The following is a 19,693-nucleotide window of genomic DNA, read 5'->3' on the forward strand; positions in this document are numbered from 1 at the left end:
GTTGTTGAGTGTATCAGCAGTATGTTGCAGTGTATGCATTGTTTGTCCTTTTACCTATTGATGTTGCTATTTAATACTTCTTATGAGGTTCTGAAATCACATACCAGTAATTAGAAAAAAAAATCCTTAAAATAATTTCTCTCTTAATGGAAAATTTTATATTGTGGCTGTGAGAAAAATAACAGGGTTTTTTTTGCCATATTATTTTATGATTGATGCTTTTCATTTTTGAAGGAACTTGGATATCCAAGTAAATAGCATACATTGTTGGTTTACTTTTTAATCTAGGTGCTTGGTGATTGTTATGTGGCACAAAGGATTTTTCAGACAAGAGTTAATTTTTAAAAACTTATTCAATTAAAAAAAACTTATTCAATTATGAGGAAATTTGGAAGGTTTATAGTAATCTAACAGTGTTTTTTCAACTTACACCTTGAGTAAAATAAATTGAAGATGTATATTATAAATATAGATAGTTGCTTGTGAATTCTATATTTATTGCTTTAGTAATATAACATATACATCATAAAATATAACCAAAATAGAAATTTAAAAGGATGAGATAAAATTTAAATACAATTGACCCTTGAACAACACCAGTTTGAACTGCGCCAGTCTCCTATGCAGACTTTTTTAGATAATACAGTACTATAAATGTATTTTCTTTATAACTTATTAATATTTTCTTTTACCTAGCTTACTTGATTGTAAGAATACAGTATATAATACATTTAACATACAAAATATGTGTTAATCGACTATGTTATCAGGCTCTGGTCAGTAGGAGGCTATTAGTAGGTAAGTTTTTTGGGAATCAAAAGTTACACGCAGATTTTCAATCCTTGTGTTGTTCCTGGGTCAACTGTAATAGTTCTTTCTGCATATCTAATAGATTGTCTTATGCATACCCCCACTCAGGTATTAAATAAAATTCATCTGAGTAAATTTTAAAGATCTTACTGGCTCTATTCAACAATTTATGAATTAGGCAGGGTCTTATCTAGCAGAAGGAAAGGCATTCTAAGCTGCTATACAAAACAAAAGACTTTAATAGGCAGAAGGGAGTGGAAGCAACACTAAGGATGTTTCCTATTTTTTACACTAGGAAAAAATAGATTGGTTGTGGCAGTCATTTTCCTTTAGGGGATGGGAGAGTTCTATCAGGCTGATGAACTAACTAGTGCTGACCAAGTGATACCTCATTGACTGGTTTAAGATTCCATTTTTGAGATAGGCTGAAATTGTAATTAAAATAAGTCTCTGGTGAAGTACGGCTTAGCATAAGTGACTCCATTTGGGGCCTGTTTTGTTTTTATCACTGTTAACCAAGAATACGGTACTGCCTAGTCAGTTAAATATTATACCAGTAGATGGCGTGCTATTTTGACTTTTCTTGCCTTCATAAATGTATAATTTATGTGAACCGCTGGGGGAAGATAACTTTTTATATGTAGCTTATAACAATAGCTGAAAATAAGGGGAAAAAGACCATTTTATGCCTTAGGGCAGTGTTTATCAATCTCTTTTTCATTATTTCCATCTCTCCTGGGAAGCCTTTTAGACATTTTTTCCTAATTTACTCTTCCCATGAAATTTTAATACTGCAAAAACACTATATATTTGCATGTATAGTATGAACCTATTGATAGCCAATAATCATTATGATATTTAAATTTTTTTATCTCCAAGATCCAGTTTTGAGAGTGTATCACCTCTGTTTATAATGCAACTGTTAAGAGTTAGGATTTTTTTTTCCTATTGCTTGACCTTCCTAATCTCATTTTTCTTAAGTGAATAATAAATTAGTGTGTATTCTGTTTGTTCATCGCTACTGATGTGGAGTAGCCAATGGCAGGAGGAAGCTTAATGCTGATTAAGAAGTTTATTGGAAGTAGTTCATAAAGGAGAAAGGCTATTCACAGATAATTTACTTGATTATATCATGAGGTTTTGTTTATGCTTTTTCCATAGGATGCTATTCTGAAATACAATGTGGCATATTCTAAGAAATGGGACTTTACAGCTTTGGTTGATTTCTGGGATAAGGTAAAAGTATGCTTATTTCTTTAACTATGAAAATAATATGTGTATAAAAATTGAAAGAAAAATACCCATGAATCTGTCACACTAACATGATTATTACCTTCTACTTTGCAAAAAATATTTCCTCTTATATTTATGTTTTAGGAACTAATTTTGATTTGGCTTTAATCTCTCATAATACCTTGTTAAATTTTTGTACCATCGTCAACATTATTAATAGCTATATGATATTTTATGACTAGAAACATCTAGGTCGGGCAGCCCTGGTGGCGCAGCGGTTTAGTGCTGCCTGCAGCCTGGGGTGTGATCCTGGAGACCTGGGATCGGGTCCCATGTCGGGCTCCCTGCGTGGAGCCTGCTTTCCCTCTGCCTGTGTCTCTGCCTCTCTCTCTCTCTCTGTATCTCTCATGAATAAATAAATAAAATCTTTAAAAAATATATTAAAAAAAAATCTAGGTCACATCCAGTTTTACTCTGTTCTCATTTACACTGTAGTAACATCTTGTATGTATATGTATGTATACATATACACACACATATATATACACATATACGTGTGTGTGTGTGTGTGTGTTTTCCCAGATTTGATACTGTTTCTTTAAGTGATTCCCAGAAATCAGATGGTTAGGTCAGTGGGCACAAAATTATAGTCCTGGGTTTATGCTGTAAAATCATTTTCCTCGGGATTGTAGTCATTTAGTATACCATTTTCTATGGGCAAGAATTCCACATTCATAGTAGTTTTAGAAGAATAAAGCAAGGCAAAGAGGGAGTGCCACAAGATAAATTAAAAAATTTGCATGGAGAGGCGCCTGGGTGGCTCAGTTGTTTAAGTCTCAGGTTCTTGGTTTCAGCTCAGATCATGGTCTCAGGATCCAGAGATAAAACCTGCTTTGGGCTCCATCCTCAGCGTGGAGTCTGCTTGTCCCTCTCCCTCTGTTCTATCTCCATGCTCTCGCTCTTTCTCTAGAATAAATAAATAAACCTTAAAATAAATAAATTAATTAAGTAATCAATCAATTAATTAATTGAAAATTTGCATGGAAATTCAAAGATAGAGGACATCTCATTTGGAAACTGTAATTAACACGTAAAGCATTATCTTCTGTACGGTATCTTCTGCAGAGAATAAGGACTTACTATGTTTGCTAAATTTGTTGCCTAAGAAAGTGTTCCTGTAAGATATTTAAGCTTCTTGGAAAAACAGATTTGGTTAGGATAAAGTAATTTTCTAGCAACTGTAGTGTGAGAATGAGAGCCCTGCAATTTAAGTAACATTACTTTTCAGACTCTAGGTAATTTTACTAATAAAACATGAGGTTTATAATATGTTATGAATTTGAAATTAACTTGCTTTAAAGTTTGAGATCATTTTTTTTCCTGGATATATCCTCTACTACATTTTTTCATAGACCAAAAGCAATGTGTTCAGCTATTTTTTTGAGGAAAGGAGTAAAAAAGGAAATTGCATTTATTGAAGATATGTATGAAAAGGAATATAATATTAAATTTAGTCCTCAAACACTTGTGTAGATAGCACATTCAATTTAGAAAGGGAAGTAGATTTAGAGCTTAAGTAACTTGGTCAACATTATACAGATATTGAATGAATTTACCAGTGAGGTGTTGGGAGATCTATATTTGAGCTTAGTTGAGTTCCAGCACAAAATAGGTGACCAGTAACCATTCATTGAATACATGAAGGACTCTTAGACTTTAAATTTTGTGTGTGTGTGTGTTTTTTTTTTTTTTTTTTAAGTAGGCTCCATGCCCAGTGTGGGGCTTAAACCCACAACCCCGAGATCAAGACCTGAGCTGAGATCAAGAGTCGGATGGATGTAAAGTCTGTGTTCTTTTTATTGTAATGATGTTTATTCCTTAAAGAACACTGAACACCCTTATATATTAAGCCATCTTTTTATTAAAGATGCAGAATTGATCAACAGTCTTATCATCAGAAAGCAGGGAACCCTGAACATGTCCATAGATGATTGTAATAATTAGGCAGAGTGGAAGAAATGGTCTGATAGAGTCTAGTATGTCATGGAAGGGGAAAAGATTTTTATTTTCAGTCATGGAGCAGATATTACAGAGGACATAGTATTTGGGTGGTTGAGTGTAAAATGTATAGAGGAGAAATAGATAAAGGAAATATGCACATACATATTAAATGCACTACTTTCACTTAGCACAATGTTGTAAGGTTCATCTGTGTTGCAGCATGTGTCAATACTTTATACCTTTTTATTGCTGAATAATAATCCATTGTATGACTATGCCACATATTGTTTATCTGTTCATCAGTTGATGGATATTTGTGTTGTTTCCACCTTTTGGCTATTACCATTAATGTTGATGTGAACATTTATTTATAGGTTTTTATACAGGCATATTTTTTCACTTCCCTTGAATGTATACCTAGGAATTGCTTGGTTATGTGGTAACTTCATATCTTAAGGAACCGTCAAACTGTTTATTAAAGTGCCTGGCTAAAAAAAAAAAAAAAAAAAAAGTGCCTGGCTTATTTTACCATCTTACCAGAATTACACAAGGATTCCACTTTTTTCCACAGCCCACCCTTCTTGTTAATGTGTCTCCTTTTTTTAAATTATTATTTTTTTTAATGTGTCTCCTTTTGATTTTAGCCATTCTAGTTGGTGTGAAGAAGTATCTCATTGTGATTTGATTTGCATTTCTCTAATGACTAATGATGTTGAACATCTTTTCATATGGTTATTGGCCATCTGTGTATCTTCTTTTGAGAAATAGTCATTCAAATCTTTTTAAAAATTGGGTTTTTTTTAATTGAGTTGTGTGTCCTTTAAGTCATAAGTTCCTTGTCAGATATATGTTTTTGCAGATATTTTCTCCTAATTTATATATAGTTGTCTCTTCATTTTCTTGAAGGTCCTTTGAAGCAAATAAATTTTTAATTTTGATAAATTCTAATTTTTTTGTTTCTATTTTTGTCATATCTAAGATGCTAATCTGAGGTCACAAGGATGCACTCTGTTGCTTACTTCTAAGAATTTTATGGTTTTAGCTCTTATATGTAGGTCCATGACCCATTTCAAATTAATTTATGTATATGGTATGAATTAGGGGTCCACTTGTATTGTTTTGCAAATGAGTACCAATTTTGTGTTAATTTTCATATATTGTACAAGGTAGAGATCTGATTTCATTATTTTGTATGTGGATATCTGGTTGTCCTGGAACAATTTGTTGAAAAGACTCTTCTATCCCTATTGACTTTTCTTGGCATTCTTTGAAAAACCTGTTGTCTATAAACATTTATCTATCCTCTCAATTCTGTTTCATTCATCTATATGTTTATCTTTATGCCACTATCACACAGTCTTGATTACTAAACTTTGAAGTAACTTTTAACCTGGGAAGTGTGAGTCCTCCAAGTTTGTTCTTTTTCTGGTTTGTTTTGGCCATTTTGGATCTTATGCATTTCCTTGTGAATTTTAGGGTCAGCTTATTAATTTCTGCAAGGAGTTAAATGTGAAGGGCAATTTTTATAATCATATTAACAGAATCCAAACCAGTTTTGGATTTTGAGGTAGGACCAGTAATTTCAGAGTTCTCTTATCAAGCTTTTGACCCATATATTGCTCAATGGCAGGCATAAAGTAAGTAATAGAAGGCTTATGCCTGTATCAGAATATCCTTGAATCTATATCTCTTCCTCTTAGAGAGATAAAATTTTTTATTCAAAGTTGACCAAACTGGTATCATCTTTGTCACTTAAATTGTAATTTATACATGGTCTATTTGCATTTTATGATTTTTCTGGGTTTAAATCGGACACAATTGTTGATTTTGGTAAAAAGTAATGTTAAATTTGACACTTGACAATGGCAGTAAAACATGCTATTGGTTAAAATACCTCTGACACCTTGCTGTGAGGTAAAATAGTCATTTTTTTCTGTCTTAAACTACTCAGACAGGACCTTGTTTCCCCTTTATCAGGTGACCTTGCCCAGAAAGGTAATATATAGCAAATTTTGGTGTGTTTAGGATAGACCATAAATATGAAGTGATTACCAAGGTGCTGATGATAGTTTTATAGTTCTTTAGAGAGAGGAGGCATTCTATTTTTGACCTTCTGATTTTTATTTACTTTGTAAACATACAGATGGTTGGAGGAGTCCATAATATTGTACCAAATATTCATTTCTTATTTTCTTCAAGTCTTTGCACTTATATTTAGTATTTTATAGTCATATCTAGGTGTAAATGTGTACTTAAGATGTTTTAGGATATAAGACTGTTCCATAGCTTTATCATCTTTAATATTAATGGTTATATAATATTCCATCAAACTGATAAATCATTTGTTAGAGATTTAAGGACATCTGTTCGTGGAAAGCATATCTAGAGACTCAAGGATATTCTTCCCTGTGACTGTTATTCCATTGTCATCAGTGTATTTAATGGAAGTCCTTGGATGTTTAATACAGTTGTGTGTTTTTCTGTCCATCAAATCTCCAAGGATATTAATACAAATCTTTACCACTTCACAGCCCACAAGGATAACACTGGCCAGGTTCACAGTGGTTAAAGATGTGTGTGTTAGTGGGATTGGAGGAGGAAATGGAGATCTTTACTGCAAGGGAAACAATTGTTTGGCTAGGTTTGAAATGATAAATTATTTGCTTTGCATTATCTGTGTTCACATTTTAGAGTAGGAGGGATCCCTGGGTGGCGCAGCGGTTTAGCGCCTGCCTTTGGCCCGGGGCGCGATCCTGGAGACCCCGGATCGAGTCCCACATCGGGCTCCCGGTGCATGGAGCCTGCTTCTCCCTCTGCCTGTGTCTCTGCCTCTCTCTCTCTCTCTCTGTGTGACTATCATAAATAAATAAAAATTAAAAAAAAAAACATTTTAGAGTAGGAGTGGTTCTTTAAAAGGGATTCTTAAATATTGCTTATTTGCAGTATTTGGAAATTGTTTACTAAAATGTCACATTGAACTCTGCATGCCTTGCTTTGCTAAGGTAAAAAATGAAGTTCAAATTTAACATCATATCAATTTTATTTTTAACTGCAAAAGTTAAGTTTATTTTGGGGCTGTTTAAATTTATCTCCTTAAAACCTTGCTTTGGCTAGTTCTATGCGTATTAGTATTGTAACTGAACTTTTAGAACAGGAGGTATTAATATCCACAGTTGTTTTATTTTTTTTTAAATTTTTTAAATTTTATTTATTTATGATAGTCACATAGAGAGAGAGAGAGAGAGAGAGAGGCAGAGACATAGGCAGAGGGAGAAGCAGGCTCCATGCACTGGGAGCCCGCCGTGGGATTCGATCCGGGGTCTCCAGGATCGCGCCCTGGGCCAAAGGCAGGCGCCAAACCGCTGCGCCACCCAGGGATCCCAATATCCACAGTTGTTTAATGTCGTGCCATGATATAGTACTTATATACTAGTATCTAGTACAAGAGGTAAGAGATCCAGAATCCTGCTAATCCTGCTATGTGAACAGACTTACTTTGGATGAAAGTAAATTTTTACTTTTGTCAGAGCCTAGTGAAGATCACAGAGGTCAATCTGTTATTTTGTAATTTGTACTTAAATATTTGGATGCTAGTGAGTTGAAATGGCCTTTACTTAGTATATTTTGCATCTTGAGTGCTAATATTGATCTTCCTTGTTGCCAGATGTTGGAAGTGCTAGGAACAAATAATCTGTGTTTTATGGCCCTTCTGTGTAGTGTTCCACAAAATTAAATTCAAGCACTTCAATAATTTATATTCTAAATGGATTGTTATTACTAGTGATTTTTTCCTTAGGAAAGTTTAACAAAAACATCTTATATATTTAAAAAAGGTCCTCTATTAATGCATTTTAGAGCTGGTTTAAATATTTCTATATTGCAACACCTATGGCACTATTTCTTTTCATCATCAGTGAGTTAACTTGTGTAATTCACAGGACATATTAAAGCTCCTGTGGGGATGGGATGGTGTGTTCAGAGAGATTACTTCTGTTTCTGTGATCCTGACTTCTGGGTCTGGACTTGGGTGGTAGTTAAAAAAAATGGATGTTTGCTTTATAAATATTCATTAAACCGTAGTATTTGTTGAATATGTACTTCACAATAAATGTGAATGTTAATTTATTCAGTATAAAAATTTTAAATTCTAAAACTGATTTGTGTAGCAAGCTTTTTCAGCAAATGGATTAGCTGGTTGAAAGGAAACCTAAAGTTTTTAGTGACCATTTTATTTTCATTTCCATGTTTAGTTTTATGTCTGGAATAGAAAAGATAGGAATGACTAGGCCTTTTAATTTCTTACTTCTGTTGGTTTATAAAGGCTGCCATAAATAACAAAATGAGAGTTTTTTTATTATTATTACATCTGTGACTTCTAAAAGAGAATGAGAGGATACAAGAAAGAAGACATTTACAAATAAAACATGGAAAAACATTTTATTTATTTATTTTTAAAGATTTTATTTATTTATTCATAGAGATGCAGAGAGAAAGAGAGGCAGACACGCAGGCAGAGGGTTAAGCGGGCTCCATGCAGAGAGCCTGACGTGGGACTCGATCCAGGGTCTCCAGGATCACGCCCTGGGCTGCAGGTGGCGCTAAACCGCTGTGCCACCGGGGCTGCCCTGGAGAAACATTTTAAAGTAGAAAGGTTTTGTTGCTGTGATTAGGCTAGTAATCCTCTTTGGATACCGCAGTTTTTTGTATTTGTTTTGGTTTTAAGTAAATACAGCATGAAGTATATACCTCAAGTCATGCATATGAAATAAATTATTTATTATATCTCAGAGATTGTGCATCTTTTACTTTTGCTGTAGTTATTGAAATATATGTGCTTTTTCCTATCAGCTGGTATCCTATGACTTGTCAGAGAAAGGCTGGATGCCTTTTTCCCCATAAATGTGGATGTGTAAAATTACATCCATCGGTAATGAACTTGCATTTTTGCTTATGTGCTACTTAATTTTATTTATTTTTTTTTTTTTTAAAGATTTTATTTATTTATTCATGATAGTCACAGAGAGAGAGAGAGAGGCAGAGACACAGGCAGAGAGAGAAGCAGACTCCATGCACCGGGAGCCCGATGTGGGATTCGATCCCGGGTCTCCAGGATCGCGCCCTGGGCCAAAGGCAGGCGCCAAACCGCTGCGCCACCCAGGGATCCCTGTGCTACTTAATTTTAAAAGATAAATGGGGGTCTTACTGAGTTTTGAAGGATGTAAACTAAATGGAGCAAATTATGCCTAATTGTCTTTTCCTTCACAGTTCTTCATAAGTAATTAAAAAATGTAAAGATAAGTACACCAGAATTTATTGCCTCAAAAATTGAAGGATATACTGTTATACTTGAGTTTAATGAAAATAATATTTTGAACTCGTGTGAGCACTACCTTAAAATTTAATTATTAGGAACTTTAAAAATTATAATGATTGATATAACAGTAGAAAAACAAATATAAGCTTGTATTTGAATAGATTATAGCATAGAAAAAGTTCATCTTACATATATCATGTATACATAAGAAAAATTGTTAGCGGGAAAAAATTGTTAAGTTTTGATTCATATGTTTATTATGTGACAAAAAGTTAAAGTATGTTAAAATTATTAGGCAAAAATCATAGCATAAATCAGTTCTCATTAAATAGCCTAAAATATAACAGCATGTTTGTGTATCACTTGAACATCAATACATTTGTGTATAAGGGGTATCTTGTGGACTCCTGGCTTTCTGGAGCAGGACATACTCTTAAGGGCAACTTATCTAATAGTAACTATGTCACATGTGTTTAGTATGTTTTTCTCTGTTAAAAATTTTAGAACAAAAATATTACAGGATTTTTTTCTTCTTTATCTCTACACATTCCCTCCTCCCCCCCCCCCCCCATTGCCCACCTCCCATCTCTATAAACATTTCATGGAACATTAGTGTTTTCTAGAAGAGTTTGGGAAATGGTGATATAAGGCAACAAGTTGTTGTAATCAGCATTTCAAATCAGAGCAAATGTCCTTAACTAATAACCAGTAAGATTGCGACCACAGTGCAGCCCCAGTGGCGCAGTGGTTTGGCGCGCCGCCTGCAGCCTGGGGTGTGATCCTGGAGACCCGGCATCGAGTCCCACCTCGGGTTCCCTGCATGGAGCCTGCTTCTCCCTCTGCCTATGTCTCTGCCTCTCTCTCTCTGTGTGTCTATGAATAAATAAATAAAATCTTTAAAAAAAAAAAAAAAGATTGCGACCACAATAGCCTTTTTTTTTTTTTAATAATGCAGAAATAAGTTTCTGAATGTATACAAACACATTACTCATTAGGTTCTGATTCTAAATGCGATTCTTCATAGCTAATCTGTTTTCTGGATCTTTCTTCAAAGCTTAAAAGATTTAAAGTGTCCTTGTTATATTTGTCACAAAGAGCCTGTAGCAAATTCCTAATCAAATGAAAGCAGCCTTGAATGCTTCATAAGACTACAGCTAATGTCTTTATCTCTCTAGCTTTCAAACCTCTGATTTTGGAGTTCGGTGGAAATTTAGCCTTTTTGGACTTAGAGACTCAAAGTCTCTAGAAACAATAAAGTCTGCATTACTTTACAGCTTTTGACTAAATTTAATTCATGAGAACTGTAGGAGCCAAAAGAGAGCTAGCTAATCATAGTCACTAAAATATTAAATTTTAGACTCATATGAAATATGTGGGCTTTCCCTCCTAGTTTGGTTAAGATACACTTTTGGATTAGAGCATATCTTGAGAGTATCAGATTCATGATTTATTTTAAATAGCTCATATTCCATAGGGCTAATTGCTCCAGTTGGAACTAGGCATCTTGCTTTATAAACTTACTAATCCGTCTTAATTGAGCCTTCCATGGAGTGGGTCATTGATGAAGTTAGTGATGTTATTTTGTGTTTGTGAAACACTGTATGTGTTGTATTTATGTATGTAGAGGACAAGGAGGATGGAAAATATAGATAGCCAAAAGCGAAAATCCATTCAGTAGAATTCTTTATTCCAATAATGAAATAAAGCTAATACATTAGTGTCCTGTAATTCCAACCTTAATCATTTGGTTCAAATAGCTATGGAAACCGTTACTTTTAAATGTTGCTGTGGCATTGATTTTCTTATACAGAAATTTACTCTGTTAGAGGGGTGATAATAATTTCGTGTTTTAATCTTTTGTGATTAAATTTCTATCAACTAGTTTGAAGTGTTTTTTATTTTGCTTTGTTTTTATTCAATTGGTTGAAATTGAATTTGTAATTTATTTGTAATTCCTGCTAAATTAATTTACATTTACTCTTCTTATGCTCCTACTATATTTCTTTTAGGTAACCTGCTCACGCTTTTATTTACATGTAAGATCTCATATTTAACAACCAGAAGGATTTTTGTGGTATATAGTATCTGAGATAAAAATAAGAGGAAATAAAATAGAATGTAAATCTGTTTTTCAAATTTATGTACTGTTTTCAATGTGTAGTCTTTATCATCAATGCAATAAACTAGGTAATGAGGGCTAAATAGGTCCCATTGTCGGGGCACCTGGGTGACTCAGTGGTTGAGTATCTGCCGTTGGCTCAGGTCATGATCAGGATCCTAGGATTGAGTTCCGCATCAGGCTCCTTGCAGGGAGCCGGTTTCTCCCTCTGCCTATGTCTCTGCCTCTCTCTGTGTCTCTCATGAATAAATAAATAAAAATCTTTAAAATTGCTAGATAGATAGATAGATCCATTGTCCTCTTGATGCAGGGAGTATTTCATTAGTGCCAGTGTTGCATCGTAGCTGCATCTAATGAGAACTGAGCTAATAATAATCTTCTCCATATTTTACTGTTGGTACGAGTTGTGAAAAGTACATACCCATAACTTATTGCTATGGCAATGACAGGTAATGATTAACTGCATGAAGCAGTCAGGGTCTAAGCTGTCCGAGCAATTATTCTTTATAATGTTAAAGAAGCTTTTAGTAAGCTTAGTGGCATAGTACCTTGTTGCCTCAGATGCTCTTTGATTACTTTAAAAGCACTATAAAAAGTCATGTTCTGCAACAAGAACTATTTCTAGTATAGTGAAATATGGAATATTTTCAAATGAAGTCCCAAGTAATGATATTGGTCTAATCCACCTCAGCCCTGGGAAGCCCAGCTAAGAGATAAACAAGGTGGTTCAGTCCATTCAGGCTGCTAGGAACAGAATACAATAGATTGGGTGGCTTATAAGCAACAGAAATGTATTTCTCATAGTTCTGCAGGCTATCAAGTCCAAGATCAAGGGGTGGCAGGTTTGGTGTTTGGTGAGACTGTGTTTGCTGATTCATAGATGGCTGACTTTTTGCTATGTCCTCACAAAGCAGAAAGAACTTTTTTAAGGCACTAATCCCATTCATGGCATCTTCACCTTCATGACCTGAATAACCTTCCTAAGTTTCCACATCCAAATACCATCACATAAGAAAAAGTTTTAACACATACAAATTTAGGGAGGACATAGGCATTCAGTCTGTAGCACAAAGGCATCTTCCTTTGGGAATGGGTTGTTAAAAGTACTTACCTCACAGCTCACTGTTGACATAGTTGACATATAGTTGACATCTGTCTTCTTCCTTTATAATCCTTTCCTTCTGGCCGATAGCTTAGACAGCTTAAGTTGCAGATGTTTCAGTTTCAGTTCACTTGCAAACTCTTACCCATTCCAGGCTTAGCCCTGTCTCCTCTTAAACTTAACCTCTTCTCCAAGGTCCCCCAGGTACTTCATCTCCTCAGTGTTTGCTGTAACACCCTATTTGGTTATCTGTGGTAGTGACAGTGGTGGTCCTTGTAATTGGGACTATGTACTAAGTAAGGTGTAAGTGGTATGTTCTATCTTATTTAATTATCACCCTATTAGGTAAACACCATTAACATTTCCATTTTACAAATAATTGAAAACCAAGAATTAGGAGTTTAAGTAACTTGCTCAAGTGATAAAGACAGGATTTCAACCCAGATGCCTCTCACTCCAGTTTTAGCTCTTAACTACTATAGTGGGTTGCAATAGTTATCATTTAAGAGTGATTCTGCTTCCCAGGGGACATTTGGCAATTTTTCGTTCTCACAACTGAGAGGGAGGTACTAGTGGTCTCTGGTAGGTAGAGGCTCTAGACATCCTACAGTGAATAGGATGACCCTCCTCATAACAGAATTATCTACCCCAAAAGGTCGGTATTGCCAAGATCAAGAAACCCTACTCTACTGCAGTGGTTCAAGGTATAGTCCCTGATTCAGCCAGCAGACAGCATCACCTGGAACTTGTTAAAAATGTAAATTCTCCTGCCCCATCCTAGACCTACTGAATTAGAAACTGCTGGGGTGAGGCCCAGTGGTCTGTGTTTTTACAAGCCCTCAGTTAATTCTGATGTATCTGAAAGTTTGAGAATGACTGCTCTACTCTAACATTTATTTAAACATCTTGAATAGTAGCTGGCCCTCAACCTTTTATCTTAGCTGAAGGAGCTTTTCTGAGTGGTAGTTTTTCCTCCTCTGAAGTTAAGGAATGGGTTTTCTCCCCAGCACCCAGTGCTCATCCTTACTACATTGTTGAATTGTTTAACCCTGTCCTAGATCTGTGAAAACCCAGGATGATACTTGTAGACCTGGGCTGAAGTGGGTCTCATTTTTAACCTGTGCATTGTGGTGCATGCCATTGTAGTCAGCCTTGACTTAAAGTACGTAGAGAGGAACCAAGTCAAACATACCACCCAGACATAAGGTTAGCTAGAAATGATTAGGGAAAGGGGCAGAATCATCATACAAACCAGTTGAATAAAGCTAGGGAGGCTCAGTAAGTTCAAAGATTTGAAGTTAGGTAAAAAGAAGAGAAACTAAGAAAAATTCTCCAGAAAAAAGATGCCTATAGTGGCCTCTGGCCTTAGATCTGGCATCAGTTAAATACACTGACTTCATGGGGGCACATACAATGTTTTAACAACCTTTGTTCCTTTGAATCCTTTGCCATCTGGTTATGTCCACTCTTCCTTTGTTATCTGTCCATCTTTGACACCTCTTTTTCTCTCAGCACTGTTACTGACATCAACTTGAGCAACTTTGGTGTTGATAGTCACATTGATGATACTAGTTATCAACTAGTACTAGTCTGATTCAAGTCTGTATTTGAGACCCGCTCTTGTGTCAACCTGTATGACCATGTATGATCACGGTTTGGATCTGGTTATCCCCAGGGCCAGTGCCTTCTCTGAGTAGAACTTCTCTCTTACCATAGCCTCCTGGATTTCTATTCATGAATTCCTACTGTACTCCGTTTAAGTCTGCTGCTCTTGTCTCTTTTCTTCTAGGCCACTGTTTTCCCAGATTGTGTTGCTCACATTCTTTATGAATAAAAGGTTGACTGGTCAACTTGTTATGCTGCATAGTATATCCTCCTACTGGGAATAGTTCTGAGGAGTCTTACAGGAAAGAAACTGCTTAGTTTTTGGTTAATTAAACATTTTCCCCAAACTTACTTATAAACAAGATCTTTTTCTGTTTCCCTTAGGATTTCCCTTATAGCTGGTATTCCATAGAACACACCTTGCAAAACAGTTGCAGTCAGTTGGCTCTCTCCTGCCTTTCTCTTCCTGCCCAGCCTGGTACCTGTAGTCTATTTTTTCATCTGATTCTCCTTCATCTTTAGTATCTGCTAGTTTCCAACTCTGATAGCATCTGGCTACCTGTTTGCTTTGCTCTTAACTGAAAAAAGGAAAAAAAAAAAAAAAAGGAAGGGAGGGAAAGAGGAAGGAAAGCAGGAGATAAATCATAAATTTTTTTGATAGGCCTTACTGAGAGTGCCTGTTATTGGATCTTACCTTGGCCTTTGGTTCTTTTTGCCATCTTGTATATATTTCCGCATTACTCTTTGGTTCTGTACCTTCACAGTGTTTTCTAATCTTCACGTGTACTCTGTTTGTCTATTCCTACTTCACACCTCAGAGGGATTTAAGATCATCTAAAAGGTAAATTTTTTTCAGTTCCTTTATTTTAGGTTTTCAATATTCTTTATTCATCTCTTTCTTGTTATCTCAAAGCTAGTTTTATTCTGTTCCTTAAATTCCAAAATAGAATTGTACTTTAGGATACAGATGTTACTCTATCTTTTCTGGTCTCACCCTTCTCCCAAAGACCTGATTAATACTTGTTCATCCTTTAGTGTCCAGCCTAGCTGTCACTTCTGTTACGGACTTTTTCCTTGTTCATCTCCCTCAGCCATGATTTGATTTGTTCTTTGTTATGTCCCTATCACTTAGCCTAGTGCCAAGAGCTTTCAGTACCACTTAATGCGGAGTACACTTGAATCTTCAGCTCTTTTTCTCTGTCAGTGTCTTATATTGAGATACCATAATTTACTTCCTAAACACTTCTTGAGCCTCGCCTCTATTTCTACTAGACTTGTCTAATACGTACCGTCTTAATGGCCCAGACAGTATATTATTGGCAGTCGTCCAGCTGACACTCATGTTCAGTGTTGCTCCCTTCGAATCCATCCGTCACGGTGCTCACACACATTGAGCTCTCTGAAGCATATATCTTCAAACCTTATGTGGCACCTCATCTATTCTCAGCTCTCTTGAGTGATATTTATAGTATTCCATGGCCTTGCCTCTGCCACTTCTCCAGCATCATTTCTGGCCACTTTCCTGCTCCAAACCTGATACTCTGATGACTGTTGGTTATGATTCTCTGACACGCTGTTAACTTACTCTTAATCCACCTGTCCAGACTCAGCAATCTTTATCTCCTTCAGGAACTCTTTCCTGTCTTCACAGTATCTACTAAAAACTCCTCTCTGTGCTCACAGTGGTACCTCCATGTACTTGTCATGTAATACATGATCTGTCTATAAAATGTCTACATTGTTCAGATGCCAAACTTCTTCAGGGCATCTTAGTGTTTTCTAGCTTATGACTGGCACTCAAAAAATGTTTCTTGAACTAACTTCAAAGATACTCAAGGAAAGTAGATCAACACACAAATGTAAGGTCTTAAGCCACAATTTCTTAACAGAATAGGAATTATTGTGTAAAATGATACTTGACCATTTGAGATTGGCAGTTGGTGTTAGAAAAGGTGAGGCCAGCACACACAACCCTTATAGTTATTTATATGACGTTTTTACCCCAAAAGGTAGTGAATTTCTAGAGGATAGAGACTTTGCATTGTCTGTCTTCTTATTCCTTGCAGTGCTCAATATGATGTCCCAGACAAACTGAGTGCTCATTAGGTGTTTGAACTAAATAGCAAGATACTACTAAAGTTAAGCATAAAGTAGAGATGGGGCCTCCTGGGCTGTTCTCTTTCTTGGATTCCTGAGCTCAGCTAATCTGCAGTTCAGGGACCCATTTACCTTTTTATTTTCTACATGTAAGAGAAGAATGAATGCCCCCTCAGGTGATAACTGTGCCTGAACTCTTAATCCATTTTATTTGGTGTGGCTAAATGCTATAGCAGTTGTTACTATCTTCTGCTTTTCCTTTGAGATAACAAGAAAGGGATGAATAAAGAATATTAACAACCTAAAATAATACGCTATAAAGTAAAAATTATTTCAAAAGGAATATCTGACCATTTCCAAATTCATCTGTATTGTAAAATGAATTGCAGTTACCAAAAGTAGTTCAGTGCAGTTGAATTAAATTAGCTGCACTAAAAATTCCCAAAAAGATACAGATTTAGTCATATATATTTATACCATCCAGTTCTACATGTCTGGAAACTTTTGAATCTCCCTTAGATTGCTCTGGTGACTTTCTCTGCAGTGGAGTAGCAATAGCAAGTAGGACTTGATCTGTGTTGTCCAAACCATAGCCAAAGCCATATATGGCTATTTAAAGTAAAATAAAATATGAAATTCAGTTGCTCAATCACACTGGCCACATTTCAAATGCTTAGTCAATATGTGTGCCTGGTGGTTAGAAGGTTTTCTTCTCTACTGAACAAGGTCATCTCTCAGGTTCCTTCTGCGATGGACATGTTGGCTGGTCTTGCTACCTGGAAGCTGCTGCTGGTCAGATCTTTTCACAGGGAACTTCAGAGATATCTCAACATTCTTTGATCACATTTTGAATTTTTTCTACATTGGATATTGCCTGAAATAACTGAGTTTTTGAGTAAGTAGAACTTGGTCAATTTTTTAAAAAGATATTTTCCTTGTAATAGTACTTGTTTTCTACTAATGCATTTTTTTTTCTCCAAAGAATCTGCCACCAGGGGGTGCCCTCAAACCTTTGGGAAAATTATGTGTATTTCAGTCTTGTTAATTTGAGTGAAGTTTGATCTAAGAATATTGATTTTTAATTCATGCTGTATAATTTAAGAAATAAGAATTAAGCCCTATAATATGTATGTATGCACATTACTTGGTTTATATGGCAAATTATTTTTCTAATGGTGTGTGAGAAGCTATCAAACTAACTTAAAAGTTACTTTAAAAGTAAAAATAAGTAATTTAAAAGTATTTCTTATAGTTTAAAAATATTCTCATTGAATTTGAACATATAAACTATAGTAAAAGATTGAAGTTACCAACATTTCTTGAATGAATTAAGTTCATCTTGCCTCTAGCACTAGAAAACTTACATTATCATTAGCTCCCTCTCTGAAATCTTGTCATGTTCAGTTTGATTGCCTGGCTATAAAAGATGGATAATAGTGTGACTATAAAGTACTGAGAATATCTGTTGGCTGTATGTAATAGCGTTGTGGTTTGGTGGTGTTTGCTAACATGATTGATGGATATGGCCATGTAGTCATACGGTAATAGCAGTGAGAGATGAGAAAGACCTATCAGAGCATCTTGTGCTAGTGGGATTGTTCCCTAAAGGATAATTATTTACCATAACAATATCGAGAAGTAAATTCTTCTTTGGAGACAGAGGATAATGAGGATGCGTTATTATGCTTTGTCCTAAGGTAAGAATACTCTGTGTGTTTTATTATTAGCATGAAAAAAGATTGTCATTATCAGTAAATACTGTTTAGAGAAGAGCTTCCTTCACATTTCCTAAACCTACACAATTCTATTCATGTTTAATATAATGAAATTCATGTAGGAGATAGTATGACTGTTGTTGATTAGAGGCACAGTTTGTTTTAAGAACTGGATGAAGATACTCTTCTTAAATTGGTTGTGTTCCCAGATTAGTTGTTAATTATTTCAATTTAGGAGTACATGATAGTGAAATATCCATACCCATCTACAAAAACCTGTGAATTTTAAGGTAATTGTGATTGGTTTTCTGAATGAAGAGAGAAACTAGTACAGGGTTGTGTCATGAGCAACAAAACAGTGATTGGGACTGGCTAGAAATGGAATTGTGAGGAGCCCCCAGGAGAGCCCTTTTTCACCTCCCTCCTGCTTTCTCTGGCTTATGTGAGCTTGGCTAGGGGTTAGAGATTCAGAATAAAAAGAGATTTCCTTGCTTAGCACTCTCCTTTTTTTTTCTTCTGTTTGTGACAATCAATGATGGGGAAGAAGAGAAAGTGTCTATAGTAGTCTGATTTACCCTATATTAGACAACTATCAAATTAATATAATGACAGGTACAGATTATTTCCAGTGTAAGTTGAAAGATAAATATTTTGAAGCCTCTTGTATTTTCCTTAAATCATTTCAAATGCTTATAATGAGCTGTGATTTTTATCAGTCCTTCTCAGATTTAGTCATAGCATTTTGAAAATTCATAAGGAACTCTTAATAGCTGTTTGAAGAGGAAAACCAAACCAAAGAAAAGATGATAGAGAGGCAGGATGCTCAGCACAGCCATTTTCCCTGTGCCACCAACACTAACCACTGTTAGCACCCAGCCTTTCATTTCACGTTGTCATCCTCTACAACATTCATTTTGTACCTCTTTTGATGCCTTAAGATAAGTATTTAGACAGTCTTAATTAGGTGCACAAAATAGTTCACTAATTTCTGAAATATGCTTTCTTAAATATGAAAATGTTAAGCTAGCTATTTCCTGAAAACCAATTGGCTTTATTAAAATTTGGGAACATTTTTATTGAGGCTGTAATTGTCATGGATGATACACATGAGAGATCACCCTGTGGTTGGCCTGTCAGACTTGCATGAGCCTTCAGAAATTAAGGGGGAGTGAGTGAGTTTGTTTTCTTGTAAGCTGTCACATTCTTCTCTCCAAAGTGTCAGCCTGAGTCACGCACAAATAAGTGTTAGAAACATTTACCTTCTCCAGTTGATTTTTTTACTCTTACATAATTTAGTGCTATAATTGTTTTTTTTTCCCTCTCTAACGTTTAATTTTGTAGTTTGAAAACATGCTTGAGAATCGGTGGATCTGAAAGATCTTGGTAATTCTGACTTATGTCTTTTTAATTTTTTAAAGATTTATTTATTTATTTTGAGAGAGAGAGAAAGAGAGAAAATACGTGCATAGGGAACAGGGGAGGGATAGGGAGAGAGTCCTAAGCAGATTCCACACTAAGCGCAGAGCCTGACATGGGCTCGATATCAGAATCCAGAGATCACAGCCTAAGCTGAAACCGAGAGTTGGCTGGTTGCTTAACTGACTGTGCCATTTATGTGTCCCTCTTTTTAATTTTTAAAATATGAACCTCTCAGACTCGGGATTTCTAGAGGTAATTCCATTAAGTTTTAGGTATAG

The 19,693-nt window shown here is 35.5% G+C and overlaps 1 protein-coding gene across 5 annotated transcripts in view; it reads left to right on the forward strand.

Annotated features, from left to right (window-relative positions):
- The window catches only part of PARG (poly(ADP-ribose) glycohydrolase), a 117,413-nt gene that overhangs the window by 17,320 nt on the left and 80,400 nt on the right, over positions 1-19,693 (forward strand). For all 5 annotated transcript variants that reach the window (XM_077878581.1, XM_077878579.1, XM_077878578.1 and 2 more), the window contains one exon: positions 1,972-2,046. In XM_077878581.1, the coding sequence (XP_077734707.1) occupies positions 1,972-2,046 (75 nt within the window). The remainder of the gene's footprint in view (positions 1-1,971; positions 2,047-19,693) is intronic.

This window comes from Canis aureus, chromosome 29, assembly GCF_053574225.1.
Source record: "Canis aureus isolate CA01 chromosome 29, VMU_Caureus_v.1.0, whole genome shotgun sequence".
NCBI lineage: Eukaryota > Metazoa > Chordata > Mammalia > Carnivora > Canidae > Canis > Canis aureus.